Source organism: Sturnira hondurensis, unplaced genomic scaffold (genome assembly GCF_014824575.4).
Source record: "Sturnira hondurensis isolate 20B ecotype Veracruz unplaced genomic scaffold, ASM1482457v3 Scaffold0020787, whole genome shotgun sequence".
In the NCBI taxonomy this organism is placed as follows: Eukaryota; Metazoa; Chordata; class Mammalia; order Chiroptera; family Phyllostomidae; genus Sturnira; species Sturnira hondurensis.
In genome coordinates this window covers 941,155-962,973 of record NW_028093418.1, presented here as the reverse complement: position 1 = coordinate 962,973, position 21,819 = coordinate 941,155, and the positions used below count along the sequence as shown (strand labels likewise).

General features: G+C 45.4%; 1 protein-coding gene across 1 annotated transcript; it reads right to left on the bottom strand.

Annotated features, from left to right (window-relative positions):
* Nucleotides 1-1,417: 1,417 nt before the first annotated feature.
* Nucleotides 1,418-18,009, bottom strand: LOC118976174 (caspase-14-like). Its single transcript, XM_037030530.1, has 7 exons — nucleotides 17,476-18,009; nucleotides 16,101-16,153; nucleotides 14,631-14,780; nucleotides 11,438-11,663; nucleotides 10,846-10,962; nucleotides 5,144-5,253; nucleotides 1,418-2,608 (listed from the first exon to the last, which is right to left on the bottom strand). The coding sequence occupies exons 1-7, from the start codon at nucleotides 17,834-17,836 to the stop codon at nucleotides 2,507-2,509; spliced, it is 1,119 nt and encodes a 372-aa protein (XP_036886425.1). The 5' UTR covers nucleotides 17,837-18,009; the 3' UTR covers nucleotides 1,418-2,506.
* Between the last annotated feature and the right edge of the window lie 3,810 nt (nucleotides 18,010-21,819).

The window sequence follows — 21,819 nt, the reverse complement described above, 5'->3', positions numbered from 1 at the left end:
CCTGAGATTTTAATGTGCAGCCAGGGTGAGAACCACGGACACACAAATACAGCAACTCTGTGGGTTATCTCCTCATTTTTTCAGTATTTTTGAAACGTTCTGAGGAACACAGGTTGCTCTGGAGTTGAAGCAAAACCCCACTGCTTTTAAACAAAACTGACAGAAGAGGAGTAAACTTAGGGGCATGGCTTTCAGCACTCTGAGAAGCTGCTGGAAGTATCTCGAGACATTTTGGCACTCATGAGAGGGACAAGATTAGAAATAGCTCTATGAAAATGGAACCGCTGGTTTTTAGACAGTTTTCTGTCACTGCAGGACTGCTGAAGGGCCTTCTGGACACTCGGAAACCATCCCCCACACACCGTGGTGTGAAGGATAGCTTCTACCCTTATACCAACCAGGACATTGCCCTGTAATTATGCTTTAGTGTTAGTGTCTCCACAAGACACTAAGGTTTCCCCACAAAATAACTTTGTCCTTGACAAGTGATCCTCATGGTGAAAATTCTTGGCCCAAAGTCCAAAAGTGTCCTGTGGTGACAGTAAGTCCGGGTGACAACGACCCCTTGTGGCACCTGTGAAAGAGGATCTGCAGCTCCGGACTTGTCCTCCTCCGTATCTGCAGCCTCTAGGGACCTCTGCAAGAGTTTCCCCAGCATTTTTTATTCATGTCCACTGCTGATGAGCAAAAATCTCAGAGTCTTCCTTTTGCAAACTTTGGTTTCTAGGGTTTGTATTTAAAAACTAACTAAAAACTGGGCTTAAAATTTTTTCAAATATAAAATTATGCTAGGGACTGGAGTGTTTTAGAGTAACATTCCACACAGCATGGGGGGCTAGGAGAAGCCTGTTCTGATTGGAAGCTGAGCGAATAGGGGGCCCCTGCCTGGCCCCAGGCATCAAGTTCATCCTGGGCATCCTCCCATCTCCCTTTCTAATCAGACTTCCTCCTCTTCACTGTTTGTCTGATACCTAGTCGTCCAACAGTCCTCTCCATGACCCATGTCCTCTCCATGACCCTCACCTGTACTGACGTGAGCAATGTTCCAAAACCATGTTTCCCTCCTTTGTTCTGAAGCTCTCATCCCCTCAGTTGAATGGTGTGCCCCCTCTGTCCACCAAAAGCATTCTATCTCTATAGCTTCACACTCCGTGTCTTGTGTCAGCTCCTGCCTTGGACTCCCAGCTGCACCACATGCTGTGACGAAGAACCAGTCCCTTAACCTCTCCCAGGAAATAACAGCTGTTGCTCATTCAGCCACTGCCAACCCCTGGAAGGGGCCCCTGTGCCTGGAAACCCTCTAAGTGCAAGTGAGTGGGAAGGCTCACCTGATGTTCGTAATTTGTGAGCCAAGGAAACATTTTAATGCTCTATGTAAAAATTAAAGTTATACATCAATACCAAACATCAGAACTCAAATGGTTAAAAGTTAAATTACAGGTATGTATGCTTAAGGAATTACATTAACCAAAAAGGACAAGGACTATCCTTGAAATCGAGATAGGCCTGGAGATTCCAGGTTGCTTCAGTCTTCACTGCATCCTCACACCTGCGTTCTCACACAGGCCCAACGGTCTTATGCAACTGCCACCTTGAACCTCAGGGTTTAAGAACAGTCACATCTGTAGGACGTTCGTGGCCAAGTCCTTTCAGACTTCAGAGTTCCCTGAGGTCCAGTGGGATGAGTTCTCAGCCAGCTGAGCCACATTGCTTTTTATACAGATGCAGAAGCCGAGGTCCAAACACAGTCCACATTACATAAGAACACAATTACAATGGCAACTCACGCTCAGGCCACAGTCTGTTACTCTAAAAATGCCAGTCTACGTACAGGTTCTCTTCACAGTGCGTTGGGCCCCAAGCTGCATCCTAAAGAATGCATGGTATAGAGAAAGCACACGGTACAGGTAGGACTTCGCTACATGGGGTGGAACAGTGTTCCAGGCAGAAAACAGCAGTTCAAAGGTACTGAGGCAGCAGGGAGAAAGCTGGAGAATGGGCGCAGTGAAAACATCCATGCATCGAGGGCACAAAGTACATGCAAAGGTACACAGGTCAGACTTGAGGATGGCTTATGAGGTCCAAAAGATCATTCTGGCTGCAGATATCCACATGGGGTGGGCAGTGAAATAAGGTGAACCAGAGGAAGACCTCATAAAGGCAGTTCTTGACTACTAAGCCAAGAAGGCTTAAAAGCAACATCCCATCGAGAGTGGAGAGGTGAGGGGTAATTAACAACAGGAGCACATGATAAAAACAGTATACACATCCAGCTGGACTTATGTCCAGATCAGAAAAAAAATTTTCAGTAAAAAAAGTCAAAATATTTACAAGTTCCAAATAAGTGGAATTAAATGTTAGAATATGTACATATACAAAACAAACCGGAGAAGTACAACTAATGACAGAAATAATGCAACATGATAACCATTTATACTATGCTACACAGCCTCCATTAGAAAGTCTACTATATAAAGCAGTCCTTATTTTTAAACTCTTCCTGAGGTCAAAAGTACACGGATTTGGTTAGAGTCGATTCCATTACCAGCGACACTTTGATGGGCTCCTCCCGCAGATGAAAGTCAGTGTGCACCACTTGGTTATTCACCTGCAACAGAAAAGCACACACCGTCCAAATAAATGCATGTGAAGCCCTGAGCAAAAGCCTTTCAGGACCTCCCCCACTGACAGGATGAGATGGCAGAATTCGGACCCCACCAGGAAAACAATGCAACAGCACTGGAAGGAGATGTCCCAACAAGTGCTTGGAACGCAGCACCGAGACGGAAAGAGCGCTGGACTGAAGAGTCCACAGACCTGGGCTCAGTCTCAAGCTTGCCCCTGGGTAATACCACGTCAGGTAGTGAGCTTTCTGAGCCTGGTTCTCATGGTACAGTGAAAATGTAGGATTATGCCCCGGCTGGTGTAGCTCAGTGGATTGAGCACTGACCTGGGAACCAAAGGGTCACTGGTTCGATTCCCAGTCAGGGCACATACCTGGGTTGAGGGCCAGGTCCCTAATGGGGGTGTGAGAGAGGCAACCATACATTGATGTTTCTCTTCCTCTCTTTCTCCCTGCCTTGCCCCCTCTCTAAAAATAAATAAATAAAATCTTTTTTTTAAAAAAAGCAAGCACAAAAACATGCTATGTCTAAAGTATCCAACAGCAGTACACTTCCATGGTTGGCTGTAAGCACATCTGTCACCTGCTAACTAAGCTCTAAGTGCTTTTAATGCAAAGGACGCCTCGTGCTTATTTCTAGATATTTTCTCACCAGCCTCTACTCAGCAGGAGCTTTAAGAATGAGGGTGTTTCAAAGGGAGGGAGATTCTAGCACACGCTTCAACATGAGTGGATAAGGGTGTTACGCTAAGTGAAATAAGCTGGACACAAAAGGACAAATACTGTAATATTCCACGTACAGGAGGAACCTAGAGCAGTCAAATTCATAGAGACAGAGAAGACTGGTGACTGCCAGGGGCTGGGGGCAGGGAGGAGAAACAGGGAGTTACTGTTTGATGGGGCAGATCTTCAGTTCGGGAAGACGAGAAAGTTCTGGAGGGTTGGGGGTGATGGTTGCACAACCATGTGAACGTGCTTAACGCCACTGAACCACATCCCTAAAAATGGCTCACGTGGTGAATTAAAACAAAAATGAAGGGTGTTCAGTAAAGACTTAGCAAACATCAGTCGGCAAAACAGTTTCTCAGTTAGCATGAAGCTAAAATGGATTTCTATGTACAGCTGGTTAAATCTGTCTTTATTATTACAGATTCATGAGAAACTGACATGAAACTATTTTTTTAAAGAGAAAAATCAAGCAATGGGAGATATTTGGGAATATGGTTGAAATCACCATCCAAATTGTCTATAGTCCCTCCCTTTAACATTTTTTCCCAAGGGCTTACCTAAATGAGGTATTTAAAAAAAAGTTAACCATTGTATGTAAAGTATTAACAACAGTTTCTTTTAGAAATAAAATAGTTACCATCCCTTGCTGAAGGGAGGATTGGTTACTGCCTAACTGATTAGGGCACGAACCCTGGAAGCCCTGGGCCTGGGCTGGAGACTAACTGGGCCACATCCTGGCCCCACAGCTTCCAGAGTGGAAGGCAGTCCCAGTAGCTGCCTGAGGGCGGCTGGAGACTTAAATGATCAGTATCTATAAAGCACAGGGTGAGCCACGCCATCCACGCTAGTACTGCTGTTACTGTGCTCATTTATAACCTTTTCTAACCACCACTCTTTGAGTATTAAAAGCCCAGATTAAGAAGAGAATTTCGCTTCAAGCCTGATGACAATACCCTATCATCGAACCATCCTCCAAGCTATGGTCCCCGTGGAAATGTGCTCGAAATGTGTGACGACTCTCAGCCTCTCATTCGCCCAGGGAACACTGACCATGGGCTACCAGCTGGGGGCACGCATGCCAGCCAGGGTCTTTTTTTTTTTAATTGTTTTTTTTATCCTCACCTGAGGATATCAGAGAGAGGGGAAGAGAGGGAAAGAAATGTCGATTCGTTGCTTTCTCATACATGCCCCGACTGAGGGCCAAACCTACAACCTAGGCATGTGCCCTGACCGGGAATCAAACCTGTGACCTTTTGGTTTACAGGATGACTGGTCCAACCAACTGAGCCACACAGACCAGGGCCCCTGTTGGTCTTGAAAGAAGCCCTCAGGTTCTCCCTTCCCCTAGGGGAGCTGTGAGGCCAGCTCACCTAACAGCAGACTCACTCCTGTTACCAATGAATAGGAAGTGTCACTATCAGTTCCCCTGGGCACGTGGCTCAGCCGTGTCTTCTGAACAACGCTGCCACAGTCCTCTACACCAGGAGTCCCCAAACCCCAGGCTTTGGACTGGTACCAGTCCATAGCCTGTTAGGGCCAGGACGCACAGCAGGAGGTGCGTGGCCTGAGCTCCGCTTCTTTCGTCTTCCCACCCACCCCCGTGGAAAAATCTTCCATGAAACTGGTGCCTGGTGCCCAAAAGGTTGGGGACTGCTGATCTATAGTCATAATCAGCCTGGTGTCTTCAGGCAAAACTTGTATGGCTAAGCTCAATCCTGTCACGAAAACCTTCTCACTGAGCGCATCAGCTTCGGAGTGAGCGGACTGCACGGTCCCCTGGAATCCACTTACTTTGGTGAAAAAGTCAGCGATGTGCCATTTATTTCCATATTCTTTAAAGATGTCAATCATCGCCTGGATCATCACGGAGCCCGTGCGGGGGTGCCGTAAAGCAACATGATCTACAAATGAAAACAAAACCGTTTTGTCCATATGCCCCCCTCTGCTTGTGCTGACTGTTCTGTGGCCACAGTTAGGGCCTAGAAAATGGCCTTGAACCGAGACTTCCGAAAACACTCTTTCGTTAGCAGAAATGTGTCTGGGGCCATGACAGACTCCGGCACATACCTGCGCCTCCGAGGGGACTCGTGTGACCAAGAGTATAAAACCTGTCAATACAGCATTCTTTTAATATGCACTTTTTAAATACAAGCGTTCAGATAGACACAAAAGGAGAAAGCAAATTTAACAAATGCCCATATGATAATCCCTCAGACTCAGCGGCTATCATGGTACCACTTGCTTCATTTTATCCTTCTTCTCTTTTCTTATTGCTGACTTTTGTTACAGTGTTTTAAGCTAAATACTCCTAAATACATCCATATGGAATTTATGGGGAGGGAGGGAAAAAGAGAGGGAAACACTGATGTGAGAGAGAAACATTGATCGGGTGCCTCTCCTACATGCACCAACCAGGAACTAAACCCACAGCCCGGGCATGTGCCTGGACCAGGAATCAAACCAGCGACCTGTTGCTTTGCAGGATGACGCCCACCCAACTGAGCCACACCAGGCAGGGCACATGTTTACATTTTTTTAAAGGTATAAAATAATGAGTCAAGCACCTAACTAAAATAGTTGGGAAGAGTAGAATAAACCTCCCCAAAATGGAGAAAAAATGGAAACTCAAAACAAATATAATACCAGAGAGGATTAACAAAACTACAAATGGGTTCTTACTTACATAAATAAACCCTTGGAAAAAAGTGATCAAGAATAAAAAGGAGGATGACACAAATATTAAAGATAAAGAAGGAAAAAGAACCATAGAGACTACATGTGATTAAAGCTACAAAGAACTGCATGACAAGACATTTGAACATAAATTTTTTTTTCCCACTGAGAAACAATTTTCTCAGCACTATTTATTGAGTGGTCCATTCTCGTACCACTGATTAGTAATGGCTTCTTTGTCATACCGTCTGATTTCCCTATAACTCATTTAATTAGTCCCCTACGGATAGACAGTTAGGTTGTTCCTAAGGAATACAGTAAAAGCAGCACTTAGAGGGGAATTAGAGCTTTACCCCATCCCAGCAGTCTGTCTGTCCACACACAGGCTGATACTCAGAGTTTTGTTATTCCTTTATACCAACTGTTCCTTTGACAAGACTAATTCTCTCAAATGTCTGCACAGCTCACGCTCTCGCGTCCTTCAAGTCTCTACAATATAATCCCCTCTCAGCGGGGACATCTCTTACGCATCTCTTCTTAAAAACGGCAATCTCTGCCCCATCCCTCAACACTCCCAATCTCCTGTTCCAGCATTGTTCTTCTCCACAGCTCTTACTACCACCTAACATAACTGTATACTTTTCACTGAAGGGTAACCAGCACACGGAACTGTGTACAAAGCGTATGTAATAGCTCAATATTCACAAAACGGACACACCAGAGGAACTGGCACCCTCCTCAGGAAACAAGCCGGTCCACCACTCCCAGAGGCCCCTTGGTGCCCACTCTGGTCATTACCAGTCCAAACACTCTGCACACCCAGGGACAAGCCGTATCCTGACTCCGACACCGCAGATTAGCATTGCCTCTTTTGGAACTATAGGCGAAGGGAATCATAAAGGAACACCATACCTCTTTTTTGCTGTGTGTCTACTGTCTGTCTCCCCCACTGGAATGTTCGCTGAATGGAGGCCGAGATTTTTAGCTCCTCTGCTCGTTACTGAATCTCTAGCCCTCAAACATATATGAGCTAGCACATAGTTGTGAAATTCATTCATTCAACAGAATTAGAGTTTGAGGTTTCTTGTCTTCACCCTTAATTGTTTGATAATAGTTCTGATTGGTTTGTCAATTCCATGGGGGGAAAAAACCACTTTGGAATTCAACTTATAGATGGACTTAGAAAAAACTGTCAGCCATTTCCCCCGTGTTGAAATTTCCCATCCACGAGCACGGCATTTCCCATCACTCACTCAGGTCTTCCTTTGTGTCTTTCTGGAGTGTTTTACTATTTTTAAAGTTTTTGCTTATCTTTTTTTAGTCATTCTGAGACACCATTCACTAAAACAAGAAAAACTAGTATCTTTCTCTTTTCTTTATATGTTATAATGTATTATCGCTACTATATTCAAAGCAATTGATTTCCAGAATACTTATCCTATACCTTTTTTTCCTTATCTTAAGGCATTAGCCAGGCTCTCCCGTGCCATGTTAGATAGTAGTGGAGACGGTAGGCGTGCTTGTCTTATACCTAACTTTTTTTAAGGTTCATTTCATGTTCATTCGAGAGAGAGAAGGGAGAAAGAGAGACAGAAACATCCATATGAGAGAGCAACACTGATTGGCTGCCTCCTGCAGGTGCCCCAACAGGGAATCGAGCCTATAACCTGGGCATGTGCCCTGACCGGGACTAGAACTGGCCACCTTTCGGATGATGCTCCAACCAACTGAGCCATGTTGGCCAGGGCATTCATTACGCCTAACTTTTAAAATATCTTAACAGCTTTACCCTGGCTGGTGTATGTAGCTCAGTGGATTGAGTATTGGCCTGCAAACCAAAGGGTCACCAGTTTGACTCCCAGTCTGGGCAGATGCCTGGGTTGTGGTCCAGGTCCTCCAGAGGGAGCAAGCAAGAGGCAATCCCACACTGATATTTCCTTCCATCTGTTTCTCCCTCCATTTTCCTCTCTAAATTAAAAAAAAAAAAAAAAAAGTCTTACAGCTTTAGGCCCTGGCTGGGTAGCTCAGTTGGTTAGAGCACCGTCCCAATACTCCAAAATTGTGGAATTGTGGGTTCAGTCTCTAGTCAGGGCACATACAAGAATCAACCAGTGAAGGCATCAATAAGTGGAACAACAAATCCATGTTTCTCAGTCTGTCCCTCTCTCCCTTCCTCTCTCTCTCTAAAATCAGTAAATAAAAAAAATCTTACAGCTTTATTAAAGTACAATAATTAGTAATCATGCACATGTATTTTAAGTATGCGATGTAATAAGTTTTCACATATGTAAGCTTCCGTGAAACCATCGCCACAATGATAATGAACATACCAATCACACCCCAGTGACTTCGTGTCCCTTTGTGACCCTTCTCCCGCCTCATCCTCCACCCCACACCACTCACTTGCCTTCTGTCACTACGTTTAGATTTCTTTGCATTGTCTACAGTTTTGTAAGCACGGAATCTGACAGTACAGACTTTACCTGGTTTCTTCCAGCCAGCATTACTATTTTGAGCTTCGTCTATGTTACAACATGTATTGGGAGCTCACTTCTTTATAATACCAAGTGGTATTCGGAGTGTGATATACCATAATTTGCTGGCCATCTGGGTTATTTAGAGTTTCTGACTATTCAAATAAAGCTGCTATGAGAATCTGCATGCAAATGACTACGAGGACATATGCTTTCATCTCTCTTGGGTAAATACCCAAGGACATTTTAATGTCTCACCACTCACTAATGTTTCTTTCATTTCCATTTTTCTACTAAAATTTTATCTTGAACTGTATACATATATATGAGGTCTGTCTGGAAAAAGTCCAGCCATTGTTAATATAATGAGGACAGTTGGTGCGACATCAGTGTAACCTGGCAGCCAAGGAGAGTGGACTGGAATGTACATGTGTGAACAATGATGACTTCACTGTACTAGTCATTGAGTGAGCTTGTGTACTGTGTGGTCGTCACATTCAAAATGACTGAGCAAGTAGAGCAACGAATTTGCATCAAATTTTATGTTAAGCTTGAACTTTCCTCTGCGGAAATTATTCGGGTGATTCAGAAAGTTTCTGCTATGGGCAACTGGTGACTGGTAGCTTCATCACGACAACCCACCCGCTCATGCATCATGTCTCCTGCAGATTTTTTGGCAAAATGTCAAATCACCCAGGTGACTCAGTTCACTACAGCCCAGATATGGGACCCTGCAACTTCTGGCTTTTCCCCAAACTAAAATCACCTTTGAAAGGAAAGAGATTTCAGACTGTCAGTGAGATTCAGGAAAATATGACAGGGCAGCTGATGGTGACTAGGAAAACTGTGAGGTCCTAAGGTGCCTACTTTGAAGGGGACTGAGGCGTTATGGCCCTATGTACAATGTTTTTGTATCTCATTATCTTCTTCATTAAATGTCTCTATTTTACATATTACACGGTTCAACACTTTCTGGATATTTATTTATTTACTTATTTATTTTTAAACTACCTTAATTGTTTTTGAGGAAGGTCAAGATAAAAACAGCTAAATAGCCCTGGCTGGTTGGCTCAGTGGATCAAGCGCCAGCCTGTGAACAAAAGGGTCGCTGGTTCGATTCCCAGTCAGGGCACATGCCTGGGTTGCGGGCCAGGTCCCCAGTAGAAGCAACCACACATAAATGTTTTTCTCTCTCTCTTTGTCCCTCCCCCCACCTCTCTAAAATACAAATGAAATAGTTTTAAATAACTAATAAATAAATAAATAAAATCTTAAAAATAACAACAACAATTAAATGTCCTTGACCACTTACATACAACTTCTCTCTATTTTCCTGGCAAGTCTGTCCCTCCAGCACATGGGATTCTTTTGGACTTTAACTTATTAGTAATAGTATTACTACTAATAATGATAATGTTATTAGCATCATATATTAGTAATAAGAGTAGCTAACTTTTGGTATTTATTATGCCAATTGTTATGATAAGCACAATACCTGCATTACATAATGTAATCTACATAACATCCTAATGACATGGGTCAATTTTATCATTTTCATTTTATATGAAGCAACAAATATCTAGAGACTAAAAAATATTGAAAGTCTCAAAGAGTGCAAGTGACAGAGCTAGCTTTTGGGCCAACATCATTTTCACATGAGAACCAATGATTTTATTTACTTTGTGGTACTTTGGTAAAAGGTTGATGTCTTCCTGGAAGAAATAAATAGTAAGATGCTAACCAGCAACTTATGAAAGTAGGAACGAACCACTTTTTTAAAATTGATTTTAGAGAGAGAAAGAGGAGGTAGGAGGGAGGAAGGGGAGGAGGGAGAGGGGGAGAACAAAGAGAAAAACATCAACTTATTGGTTGATTCCTGTATGTGCCCTGACTGGGGATTGAACCCACGACCCTAGCATACCAGGATGATGCTCCAATCAACTGAGCTACCCGGCCAAGGCAGGAACCATTTTTGAAGGGAGATGAAGGAGTTAATAAAAATTTCTCCTTTAGCCCTTGCCAGTGTGGCTCAGTTGGTTAGGACATGGTCCCACACACTAAAACGCTGGGGGTTCAATTCCCATCAGAGCACATGCTGAGGTTGCGGGTTCGATCCCTGACTGAGGCACATGCGGTGGGCAACCAATTGATGTTTCTCTCCCTCCCACCCTTTCTCTCTCTCTCAAATCAATAAAATATATTTTTTAAATTAAAAAAACTTTTATAAATAAACATCAATTTGAAAAGCACAGTTCATTTTTTTAAAAAATATTTTAACATCATTAGGAATGACCAAAACTCTCTGGCAGAGGCGCATCTCACTACCATCGCCCTTCAAGGTCTCACCTGACTGGGTAGGATAGACGATGAAATAATCACTGAACGTGGGCAGCCTCCTCTTCTCGGATATGTCATCCGAGTCCATGGGCTCATCATCTGTTTCAACACCACTATCTCTTCTCTCTAGTTTTTGAGGAATGAAGAGACACTCTACATTAATTCATCACTGACACCAGCACCCCTTGATAAAAGTCATCGCAAGCTGGTATGTCCACGAGACAAAAATGCACAGAAAGCTAAATCAGATGTCAGTCCCACAAGCCACCTGGAATCACAACGATGGAGGGAGACCCCTTGACAATTGCATACATCTCTCTCAGAATTTGAGGCTCCCGGACCTACCCCCTGGAGTTGGTGACTTGGTTCGTTCCTCAGCCCAACTTAGCTATTCTGCCCCAGGTAAGTTTTCCATCCACCCCTTCCTCTCAGCTCAAAGTCCCTAGTATATACTACATGACTGCAGTTACACTGGCTAAGGGTCCTCGAGTTTAATATATATTATCTACACACATATATTTTTAAACTTATTTTTCTTTTCTCTATCATCAGTAGAAGAATTCTCTAGGAACGTGACAAATCCAAGGACATCTCCACTCACCTCCTCTGCAGGCCTGGATTATAAAGATCTTCGGTTTCTTGTGCAGTGCCGGACAATTTTTATTATTAAACATGTCAAAAATGAACTCCAGGCTGACTTTGTCATCATCTTTCATTTTAATAAAGCCGTTTTCTCCATGAGACATAAGAGTGACAAGGCAACAGCTGATTTCGTCTTTAATTTCATTTAATCCATCACGAAATGAAGTTAGTGTGTCAATTAACTCCTGTAAAATAGGAGAGCGTATTAAAAAGAATTGAAGGGCAGAAAAAATCGGGAACACTAGAAGTGGCCCCTTTACAACACGGTGATCCGATGAGATGATAAATATGAAAATACCTCCATCTCTAGCAGAGGTGGTATGAGGTACGTATTCGCTTCTTGAGTGGTCACTCCCTTGTGGTTGCCCTCAGAATTTGTTTGATTTCTTCTTGTGCTACCGGTTCTGGTTTGACCAAATTAGGGCATTTCTGATTGTCTACCACGAAATACAACAGAATTACAGCTCCCCAAAGGGTTAACGTATTTAAATCTTATCATGAACTTGCTTTAACATGTAAAAATTATTTTATAAGATGAATAGTCTCCATAAAGGAAGAGAAGGGAGGAGTCCGGTCAATAATATATGCCTGCCAGAGTCTGTCCGATGTCATCAAAATCCATCGCACAGGTGGCTGCTGTCTGCTCCCAGACATGTTCTAATAAAGATTCTACCCAGCTCAGTGAAATAAAATAGAAATAAAATAAAGTTTAAATATTGGAAACGAAGGGCCAAAACACATTTTATATGTAGAGACACCATGACTACCTAGAAATATAAATCAACTAAAAACTATTAGAATCAGAGACCATCAGATTAAAAAGATACAAGATGAACATAGAAATCTGTGTTCCCCCAAATACCCAGCAATAATCATTTAAGCCACATAATGGAACAGCGGGGATCCCATGTGTGGTCACAACAAAACTAAAAATAGCCGGGGGAAAACCCTAACAAGGAACACACATTATCTAAACGAGAAAAACCATAAAAAAACTGATGAGGAGGCAACATGTACAAACTACGGCCTGCCAAAGTTTCTGAGATGACTCAATACTATTAATTTGCTAATTCCCTCCGAATCAATCTCCAGTCAATGTCATGTCAAAATCCCAAAGGATTCCTGTCAATGACACCAGAAGAATCTCAAGGCCATAGAGAACAGATCATTCTCAAGAATACCAAGAACATTCAGATGAAAGACACAAGCAATGGGTGGGGATTAGGTCCTATCAAATACCAAAAGGTACTACAAACTAGGGGGGTTGGGGGCAGTGAAAATACTGGCATAACGATAAACAAATATATGAATGAAATATTTTAGAATCCTGAAATCAATTCAAACACTATGATATAGGAATTTAGTTCATGATAACAGAGGAATTTTTAATGTGGGGAAAGGATGGAACACTGAATAAATGTTGAAATGACTGATTATCCACTTGGAAATCTAGTTAGACCTCCTATGCCACACTGTTACAGAAATCAACTTACAGAGAGAAGGTAAACCTTAAACTACTTTTAAAAACCACAGAAAACTCATCTGAATTTTTTTTTCATTTGGCTGTTTTATTTTTTTTTATCATCTGAATTTTTTTGAAGGTGGGAGAGCATGGGGTTTAATCAAACCACGAAAACCAAGAGCCGAGGAACAGGAAGATTGACCAGTTTACTCACAAAAACTAAACGACTTCCCTATGACTTCAGACAAGGAAAGGAGACAAGGCAAGGAAGCAACAGAGCAGGAGAAAAATATTTGCATTAGGTTTTGTAAATGAATAACATTCAGGACAAAGGATACAGAGACGTTCAACCGAACTGACAACTTAGAAAGTGAAACCTAACTTTTGTCAGGGTGATTGCCAAAAATTTATAAATAAACATCAATAGGATGTAGAGAAAGAGGCCATTTCTGGATCTTTGAGAGAAGAAACCAGAAGAATACCAGCCCTATCTGTCACCTACATGGAAGGGACTTGATTAAAAACCACGTCATGTGGAGAAGATCCTAGCACAACCCTTGGGGGGAAATGAAGGAGTCTGTTCTTAGCTTTGAAATAATTTTTTAAAAACTGAAATTTATTGAGCACTTAACCATAAGCCAGCTACTATTCTGAGAACTTTTACGCCTGGAAGCTCATCTCATCCTCCCAGCCGCCCTACAAAATATTGATAACTCACGCTCACCAGCCCCGTGGCAGAGACGAGAAAGTGGTCAATTACTCTAAGGCAGGGCTTCTAAAACCATCGCACTAGTGACATTTGGGGCCAGACAATTCTTTGCTTCTCCCCACTGGATGCCATTAGCACATCCAGTTGTGACAACCAAAAGTGTCTCCAGACATTGCCACATGTCCTCTGGGGGACAACATCACCTTCAGCTGAGAACCAGATTTAAGGTCACACAACCGGAGACGGGATTCCAACCCCGGCAGTCCACACTGCATGCACAGCCCTTCGCTGCACTGTTCCTTGATGTTCATTAGCAGTGACTCCTGGGACCTTGAAGGGCTTTCCTGTGTCATTGTCCTAAAATACGGGCAGGTCAGGGCCATGACTGAACTAGGGTCAGAGAGATCAAAAGGAGATCTCACCCTGCCCCCACCGCTCATCAATCTTATTTTTTCTGCATCATCTAGTTAAGCCACAAGGCAATTCTGCCCAGGTCTCTCAGCGACCCTCTCCTGACCTGTCGCATGGTTCCAAGTCAGTCCCACAAGGACTTTTCAAAGCCCATGGGCTCCCATTTGCTGGAATCTTTTTGGCTTGGCCTCCCGCAGACCTCTCGAAGCCATTTCCTTGGTCTTCCCTTCTCCCAGACGCTCTGGACCTTGTCCACTCTGGTCATCCTCGGGCCTCCTTGCCCACGTTGCTTAGGACACCTTCTTAAGATCCCTTTTGCTCTTCAGCTGCACAGCTCTAGCTAAAACCAACGCCCAAGAGGTCCTGATGCCCGGATGTGGAGCTGGGGTATCATGCACTTCAGGTTCCAAAAGTGTGAATAACTTCATCACGACACACAGGGCCCTCCCTGCTCAGCAGGTCTTGACTCTCACCACAGACTAAAACCTCATTTTTTTCCCCCTAGAACAAAAGGAAGGATGGTTACAAAACCCAACCCACTATGATTCATTTTTACTTTTCCTTCATTACCTTTTTGCCGGGGTCGATGCACAGCGTGTACTCGAACAGGCACTGGCCAAGCCACTGTTCCATCAGCTCGACATCCCGACCGGCCCCCGGCCTGGTCTTCTTCACACACATGAGGAAAGCCTTCCGGCTGCCGCTCAGGTCGTAATGGTCCTGTTTTCCGGCGAAGCCAAGAAACAGGGCTCAGACCAAAGCACCCTCGGAGAGCCAAACATACCCTATGCAGCTGAGCCACTGCAGAACAAGGGGTCAGGGGCAGCCACCCTCTGCGAGGTGGGAAATCTGCCTGTAAATACAGCCAGTCACTCGGACCCTCGAACAACGCGGGCAGGAACTGCGCTGGCCAACTGAAAAGTCCCTTGTGAGTGGACCTGTGCGGTTCCAACCCGTGCTGTGCAAGGGTCAAGTATATACCCAGCAAGGAGTTCCTTCTGGGATTAATGGCGAGGTTTCTGGGTTCAGACCAGGAACACGACACTGATGGCCTCTGCTGCCAGTTCTGGAGGGGTGTGACTTGATTTACAGCTCTTTCAAATACCTTTCTCAGACCTAGACTCCTAGGCCAATCAGAAAAGTCCCATAGATAACCATGACTACCAGCTTAAAGGCACAGGGCAGGTAGAGGAAAAGGGTAAACGATAACACAGGGTTACAGTCATGGAAATCCAGAAAGTGGGGCATTTTACAGGATAGACGGGTTTCTCCAACAAGTAAACAACTAGAAAAAGGTTAAAGAAGTTTTGTAAATTAAGACTGCTCTAAGAGACAAAGCAGCCGAATGCAATTGTGTAGACCTGAGTTCTGATTCCAGCAAACCAACTGTAAGAGACGCGGGAACCAGCCAAGCAAATCTGAATGCTGCCTGCCTCTTCGCCAGGTGTAAGGAGTTTGTTCTGGGTACAATAAGGGCATTACGGTTCTGTCTTGAAATAAGTCTTTCTCAGAAATACATACTAAGTAAGATAATGTATATATACGTAGATGCAGGTGATATGATGTCTGGATTTGCTTTAAAACACTTGGGAGCCGGAGCAATTGGAACAAGACTGGCCATTATGTTGCTAATTGTTGAAGCTGGATGATAAGTGCGTTGGACTGCAGTTTTGGAGGATTCGTTTTTCCAGCCCCTGTACTCGGCATATCTTTAAAATATCCATAATAAAACTTCAAGAAGCAAACAAACCCTAAGGCCAGGGAAACAAGTGTTTTATCTCCAGCACCTCACTTTTCTTGATTTGTAAAGTGGAGATAGTAACAGATGTTGGTCACTGCACACACAGCACTTTTAACTGGCTACTGCTTAGTGTTTACTGTTAAAACGGAGAACAGTGAGATACGACCACCTGAGACAGGCACACAGGCCGTCAGTCATCTTCCACCCAATGGGAGCAGCACCCCGAATGTCTGAGTGGTGGCCCAATACGGATTTTACTAACCAGGGTGTAGTACTGAAGTAAGAGTCAAGATATTTACCAAATCACAGTTCACACTGTCAGAGCTTCTCCTTAGGCGTTTTCTTGGGATCACTGAATGAATTTTCATGGAAAGAGGACAGAAAAGGAGCATTATTATTATTTTTTAATCGCACTTCCCCTGAGGACTTCAATGGCCTCTTGTGTCTTATGGTCCAGCAGCCTTGGATTTCATTTTACAACAGTTTCCTTGGATCAGGAACACCCACCCCCTTCCAAACGCCTGAGGCTGGAAACCTAAGGGAGAACTCCCTTAGACCCAGGCAGGTTCAGGGGCAGAAAGGTAGGGGCCAGAGATTAACAAAAGCTAACTGACTTTATGCACATGTACTTCCTGGGAAGTACACAAACACCAATCAATAAAGAGGAGACAGATGAAGTAAAGGGAAGAACTAGACCCTACTCTATTTATTTTATTTAACAGAATATCTTAGCACTCAATTCAGAGACGTATTGGCCTACAGTGAGTAGTGGCCATGACATTGTGTAGTTTGGACGAATCTAAGAAAGAAAAACAAAGAAACACTTTGCCAATCATGAGGGAGTCACAGCCTAAAGGGTTATAAAAGTGCGGGCGGTAAACAAAAAACAGGAGGGGCACCCTGGGCGCTGTGCAGGTGCAGCGAACAAAGGCAGCATCCCAGGCTCACTGGACAGTAGGGCGCCTGCAGGCCTCATCCGTGAGTGGTTCCAGTCCTCATCCATTACCGATCTGCAAAGCTCAGCAACAGCTACACACCTCAAACCTCCACCAGGTCATAGGCAGGCTGAGGGCAGGGACCACTGACAGTACAGTTTATACATTACACACACATACACGTATTAAATGGCAGGAGGGGGCTAACCTTCCTCAACCTATTACCTACTGCATTTCTTCATCCTAAGCCACATCTCCCAGATTTATGACAAATGGGCTAACGGGATGCAAGGAGGAGAGGACCCTCTCCCCAAACGCCCACTGGAGATATGGCAGGTTGCTCATGGTATCATCTAAAAACCTACCACATCATAATCACTTGGAGGTACTTGCTGAAAGTGCATCTCAGGCCTGCTGAGTCACCAGACTTCTGAGCCCACCCCAAAACGAACTAGTAGATCCCTGTAGCTCCTTTCCAACTGGCCAAAATCTCCAACTAGCCTGGAAATGGTGACTATCCGGCCCGTGTACCCCGGGACTCCCGCCTCCCGCCGCAGATTCAATGGTTCCCTCGAAGCTCGCACCCTCCCTGCTCCCGTGACCCCATCTAGCCTCTCCGCTGGGCGTCGAGCCGCCCCAGGGGACCGGCACGGAAATCTCTTAGCGGTGGAGTCAAACCACCCGCAGCCCCAGGACCACCTCCCGCCAGGGCTCCCAGCCCGGGAATCCCGACGCTCACCCGGGCCGTTGGCGACGGGGACGGCCTCCCAGCGCTGCAGCAGGTCGGCGCGGGGCAGCTGTTGCAGCACCTTGGTGAGGACGCGCGGCGCGGACGCGTAGTAGTGCTTGGCGAGGAGCCGGGCCAGCTTCAAGGTGTTGTCGCCCTCCAGCTCCAGCTGCACCTGGGTCACGCGCGGCTCCTCGTCCACCTTTTTGAGGATGTCGCGGAAATTACGCAGCTCCAGCGGGGTCAGCACGTCCAGGGTCTCCTTCACGTGCAGGGTCAGCTTCTGCAGCTCCTCCATGGAGTGCGCGGTCTTCGGAGGCACCCCGGGGCCTTCGGAGGACGAGAAATGGCGGACCCCCGGGCTTCCCTCCATCGTCGGCTGGACCGATGCAAGCAGGCCGCACCCCCGCGCCCCTCGCGCCCGCCGACTCTCCGCTTTGTTCTGAATAGAAGTTTCCGCTCCGCTGCCCGGTCCCCGGGTCCTCTGTCTGAGGCTTAGCTCCAGCAACTCCCGCCGCTCACCAACCCTGGCCGCTGCCGGGCCCCGCCCCCGGCCGCAGCCACGCCCCGCACCCAGCTCCCAACCGTCTCCCGCCGCCGCGAGGGCCCCCTGCTTAACCCTTGGAGCGCCTGTTGCGGGAGGTGAAGGGTGAATACCAGCCCCGCATCGCTCCTCCGCGTCCCTGCATTGGGCTGCGCGTTAGGCTTACCTGGGGAACTTTTAAAACTCCTCGTGCCGAAGCCACAATCTAGGCTGAAAATATTAGAATCTCTGGTGGCAGACCCAGACATCAGTAGTTTTTAAACTTCTCCAGGTGATTCCAATGGGCAGCCAAGTTTGAGAACCACCGATCTGAGACCTCGGAGTGTTTCTCAGCTACCTGAGCCAGTGGTCCCCGAGGAGCTAGAACTTGGAAGCCGAAATAACACCTACAGGCCCGTTGCGTTGAACCAGCATTTTGGGGAGACTGCGTGGTGACAGAAGCTGAGAAGTTAGGAGTGCACACCTCTCAGCCTGGGGGAGGGGGCGGGAGCGGAGGGGAGTTGCCTTGCTGAGAGGATCTCGGCTTGAGACCCCCAGGGTCCTGATTGCTAGGTTTCCCAGCTTGATGAGGCCCATAGGACTGACTCACTCAAATCATAGTTTACCCCCAAATTATTCACCCTTTTGAACAGCTGGTGAAAGACACCCTATTTGAATCCTGATTCAAATGAACCAACTGTGAACATTTCTGAGACACAGAAATGTGACTATGGGTTGCATATTGCATGATATGCAAAAAAAAAAATGTGTTTACTTATCCCACGTGGGATAATAACATTGTAGTTACCGGAGAACAATGTCCACAGTATTTAGAGGTACACATTGAATTATGGAAAGGTGAGAGGTTTGATGTCTGGGATCTGCTTGTCAAAGCTTCACAGGAAAGTGGGGCAAGAGTAGCAAGGCGAGCAGGACCCTGACAATTGTTTCATCTGGGAGATGAGAAGGAAAGGCCAATGTGCCATTAGCTCCACTGTTGTGATTGTTCGAAAATACTTCCCAATGTATTTCTGGAGATGGAGGGTAGCAGCAGCTTGAAAGCTTTGCATTCCTCTTTTTTTGGCTCTGGCTTACAGGGCCTTACCCTGTCGCTAGTTGCCAGATGGCTGTTTCCTCCTACTAAGCCCCGCCTCTAAATAATTTGCTCTGAGGCAGCCAAGAATAAACCATTTTTTTTAAAAAAAGGCACTGAGCAATGTTTACAAAGCCAAGAGCTCACCAGCCACTTCCTCTCTGAAGTTTAATACTCGTGGGAAACTGCAGGATAGAAAAAAAAATTTCTTGAGGGCCTGGGATATGCAGACCTCAGGGTTACTTGACTCTGGAATCATGGTTCACAACGGCAAACTTCAGTTTTACCTGATGTTTGCAGAAAATTAGACAATATCTCCAATCCTATGATTATTTGCCCTAAAAAAGAACAAGTATAGGACATGGAAGAGTCTGTGGTAGCTGAAATTCACCAGCCAAGTTTAAGGTGGGCAAATCTGAACTGGGATAAAGCCCACACTTCTGGGCCTCAACCCTGCCCCGCCCCTCCCAGGGGCCTCGCTGACATCAGGCTCCACCCACCCAAGGTAAGGAAGGAAGGAAACTGAAGAGGCCCTGAGAGAAGACCTGAAGGCCTCAGCTGAGTCTAAGTTATTAGGAGGCAGCCACTCTGACTACTGTTTGTGCTGACCTGCCTTCCCTTCATTCCTGTCCAGCACACCATTTCCAGCCCTAACAGCTTGACACCTAGCCCTGGGGACTTGGGGGCCACTATGAGCTGAGCATCCTACTATTCTCTCCTATCCTCCCCATGTAACTTCTTTTGAATACGGAATTTTAACCTAAAACCTGAAGTATAAACTTACACTTGTAAATCATAGAACTTAACATGTGTTACGTGTTGTGTCCCCTCAAAAGATATGTTGAAGTCCTAACCCTGTTCTTCTGTGACCTAATTCGAAAACAGGGTCTTTGCAGACGTAATCCAGTTAAGGTGGGGGCCACTCTGTCCCTGGCCAGTGTGGCTGTTAGTTGGGGAGTAGTTCCCTTAACCCAGAGGACATAGGTTCAACTCCCAGTCAGGCCACCTGCCTACGTTGCAGGTTATGACATCCCTGGTCAGAGTGCACTCCAGAGGCAACTGATGGATTTTACTCTCTTCCTTCCCCTCCCTCCCCCTCAAGCTTGGAGACAAGAACTAGAGCCCAGAGTATGGCCCTGCTGACACCTTGATTTAAACTTGTAGGAGCAAGTTTCTGTTGTCAGAAACCACCGTTTGTGCTCATTTGTTTTGGCAGCCCTAGGAAACTAATACAACTTGCTCATTCAACCCTTACCACCACCCCAGGGTTAGGGTACTACTATCCCCACTTCCTACACAGTTTCAAGTGTGTCTAGTAAGTGGAAAGCCAAGCTTTCAACCTGGGCAGCCTGGATCACCGTCAAAACTTCCTCTTCCTGCTGCTGGGATAAAGTCATGACCCTTTCCTAAACTTGAAAGTTGATAGAGAAACGTGGGTACCCACTAGGATGGCTGTAGTAAGTCAGAGACAATAACAAGTGTTGGGGAGGATGTGGGAGACTGGAATCCTCAAACACTGCCGCTGGGAATGAGAAACGGTGCAGCCACTTTGGAACACAGTTGGGTAGTTTCTCAGATTAAGCGTAGTTACCACATGACCCAATAATAGCATTCCTGGGCATACAGGAGTAGGCAAAGGTAGGTTTACATTTGTGAGCACACGAGCTTACTCTTGTATTATTACTATATTACTTGTATTATGTAAACCTACTTTTGCAACAGAAATGAAAATGTATGAGGTCTGTCTGAAAAAAGCCAAACTATCATTAATATAATGAGAATGGTTGGAGACACCAATGTAACCTGGCGGCCAAGGAGAGTGGACTGGAATGCGCATGTGTGAGCAATGACGACTTCACTGTATTGGTCAGTGGGGGCAGTACATACTGTTGAGTGAGCATGTGTACTGTGTGACTGTCACATTCAAAATGACCGAGCAAGTAGAGCAACGAATCTGTATCAAATTTTGCATTAAACTTGAACATTCCTCTGTAGAAATTATCTGGATGACTCAGAAGGCCGCAGCTATGGGCAACTGGTGATTGGCGGTTCCATCACAATGTACCTGCTCATACATCACTGTCTGGTGCAGGTTTTTTGTGAAACATCCAATCCCCCAGGTGACTCAGGCCTCCCTACAGTTTTGGAGCCCTGTGACTTCTGGCTTTTCCCAAAACTAAAAGCACCTTAGAGAGGGAAGAGAGTTCAGACCATCAATGAGATTTAAGAAAATTCAATGGGGCAGCTGATGGCGATCAAAAGAACTGTTAGGTCCCAAGGTGCCACATTCAAGGGGACCGATGTACAATGTTTCTTGTATCTTCTTCAATAAATGTCTCTATTTTGTACGCCATGTGGCTGGATACTTTCTGGACAGGCCTCATATGTGAGAAAAATGTCTGTTCACAGAAACATGTGTACATCCATGTTCACAGTGGCATCATTCACAAGAGCCCAAAAGGGGAAACAATTCAAATATTAGTCCACCACCAAGTGGATAAGTAACATACGGCACACACAGTACAGTAGTCTTCTGCCATAAAAAAGGACAAAGTGTGGAATATGCCACATCACAGACGAACCTCACACACTCTATGCAAAGTGAAAGATGCCAGACACATGAGCCCACGTGTTGCGCAACTCCATTAACACGAGGTATTCAGAACGGGCAAATCAGAGACAGAAGGCAGAGCAGTGGCTGCCCCAGTGGCGCTGAGGTTCAGAGGGAGGATGAGCTGTG

Excerpts from the sequence above, each read along its gene's own strand:
- LOC118976174 (XM_037030530.1), bottom strand. The coding sequence starts at position 17,836 with ATGGAGGGAAGCCCGGGGGTCCGCCATTTCTCGTCCTCCGAAGGCCCC. Across the intron at positions 11,664-14,630 it reads GCATCGACCCCGGCAAAAAG|GAGTTAATTGACACACTAAC; the intron begins GTAATGAAGGAA and ends CCTATTTTACAG. Across the intron at positions 5,254-10,845 it reads CGTCTATCCTACCCAGTCAG|ATCATGTTGCTTTACGGCAC; the intron begins GTGAGACCTTGA and ends TTTCATTTGTAG.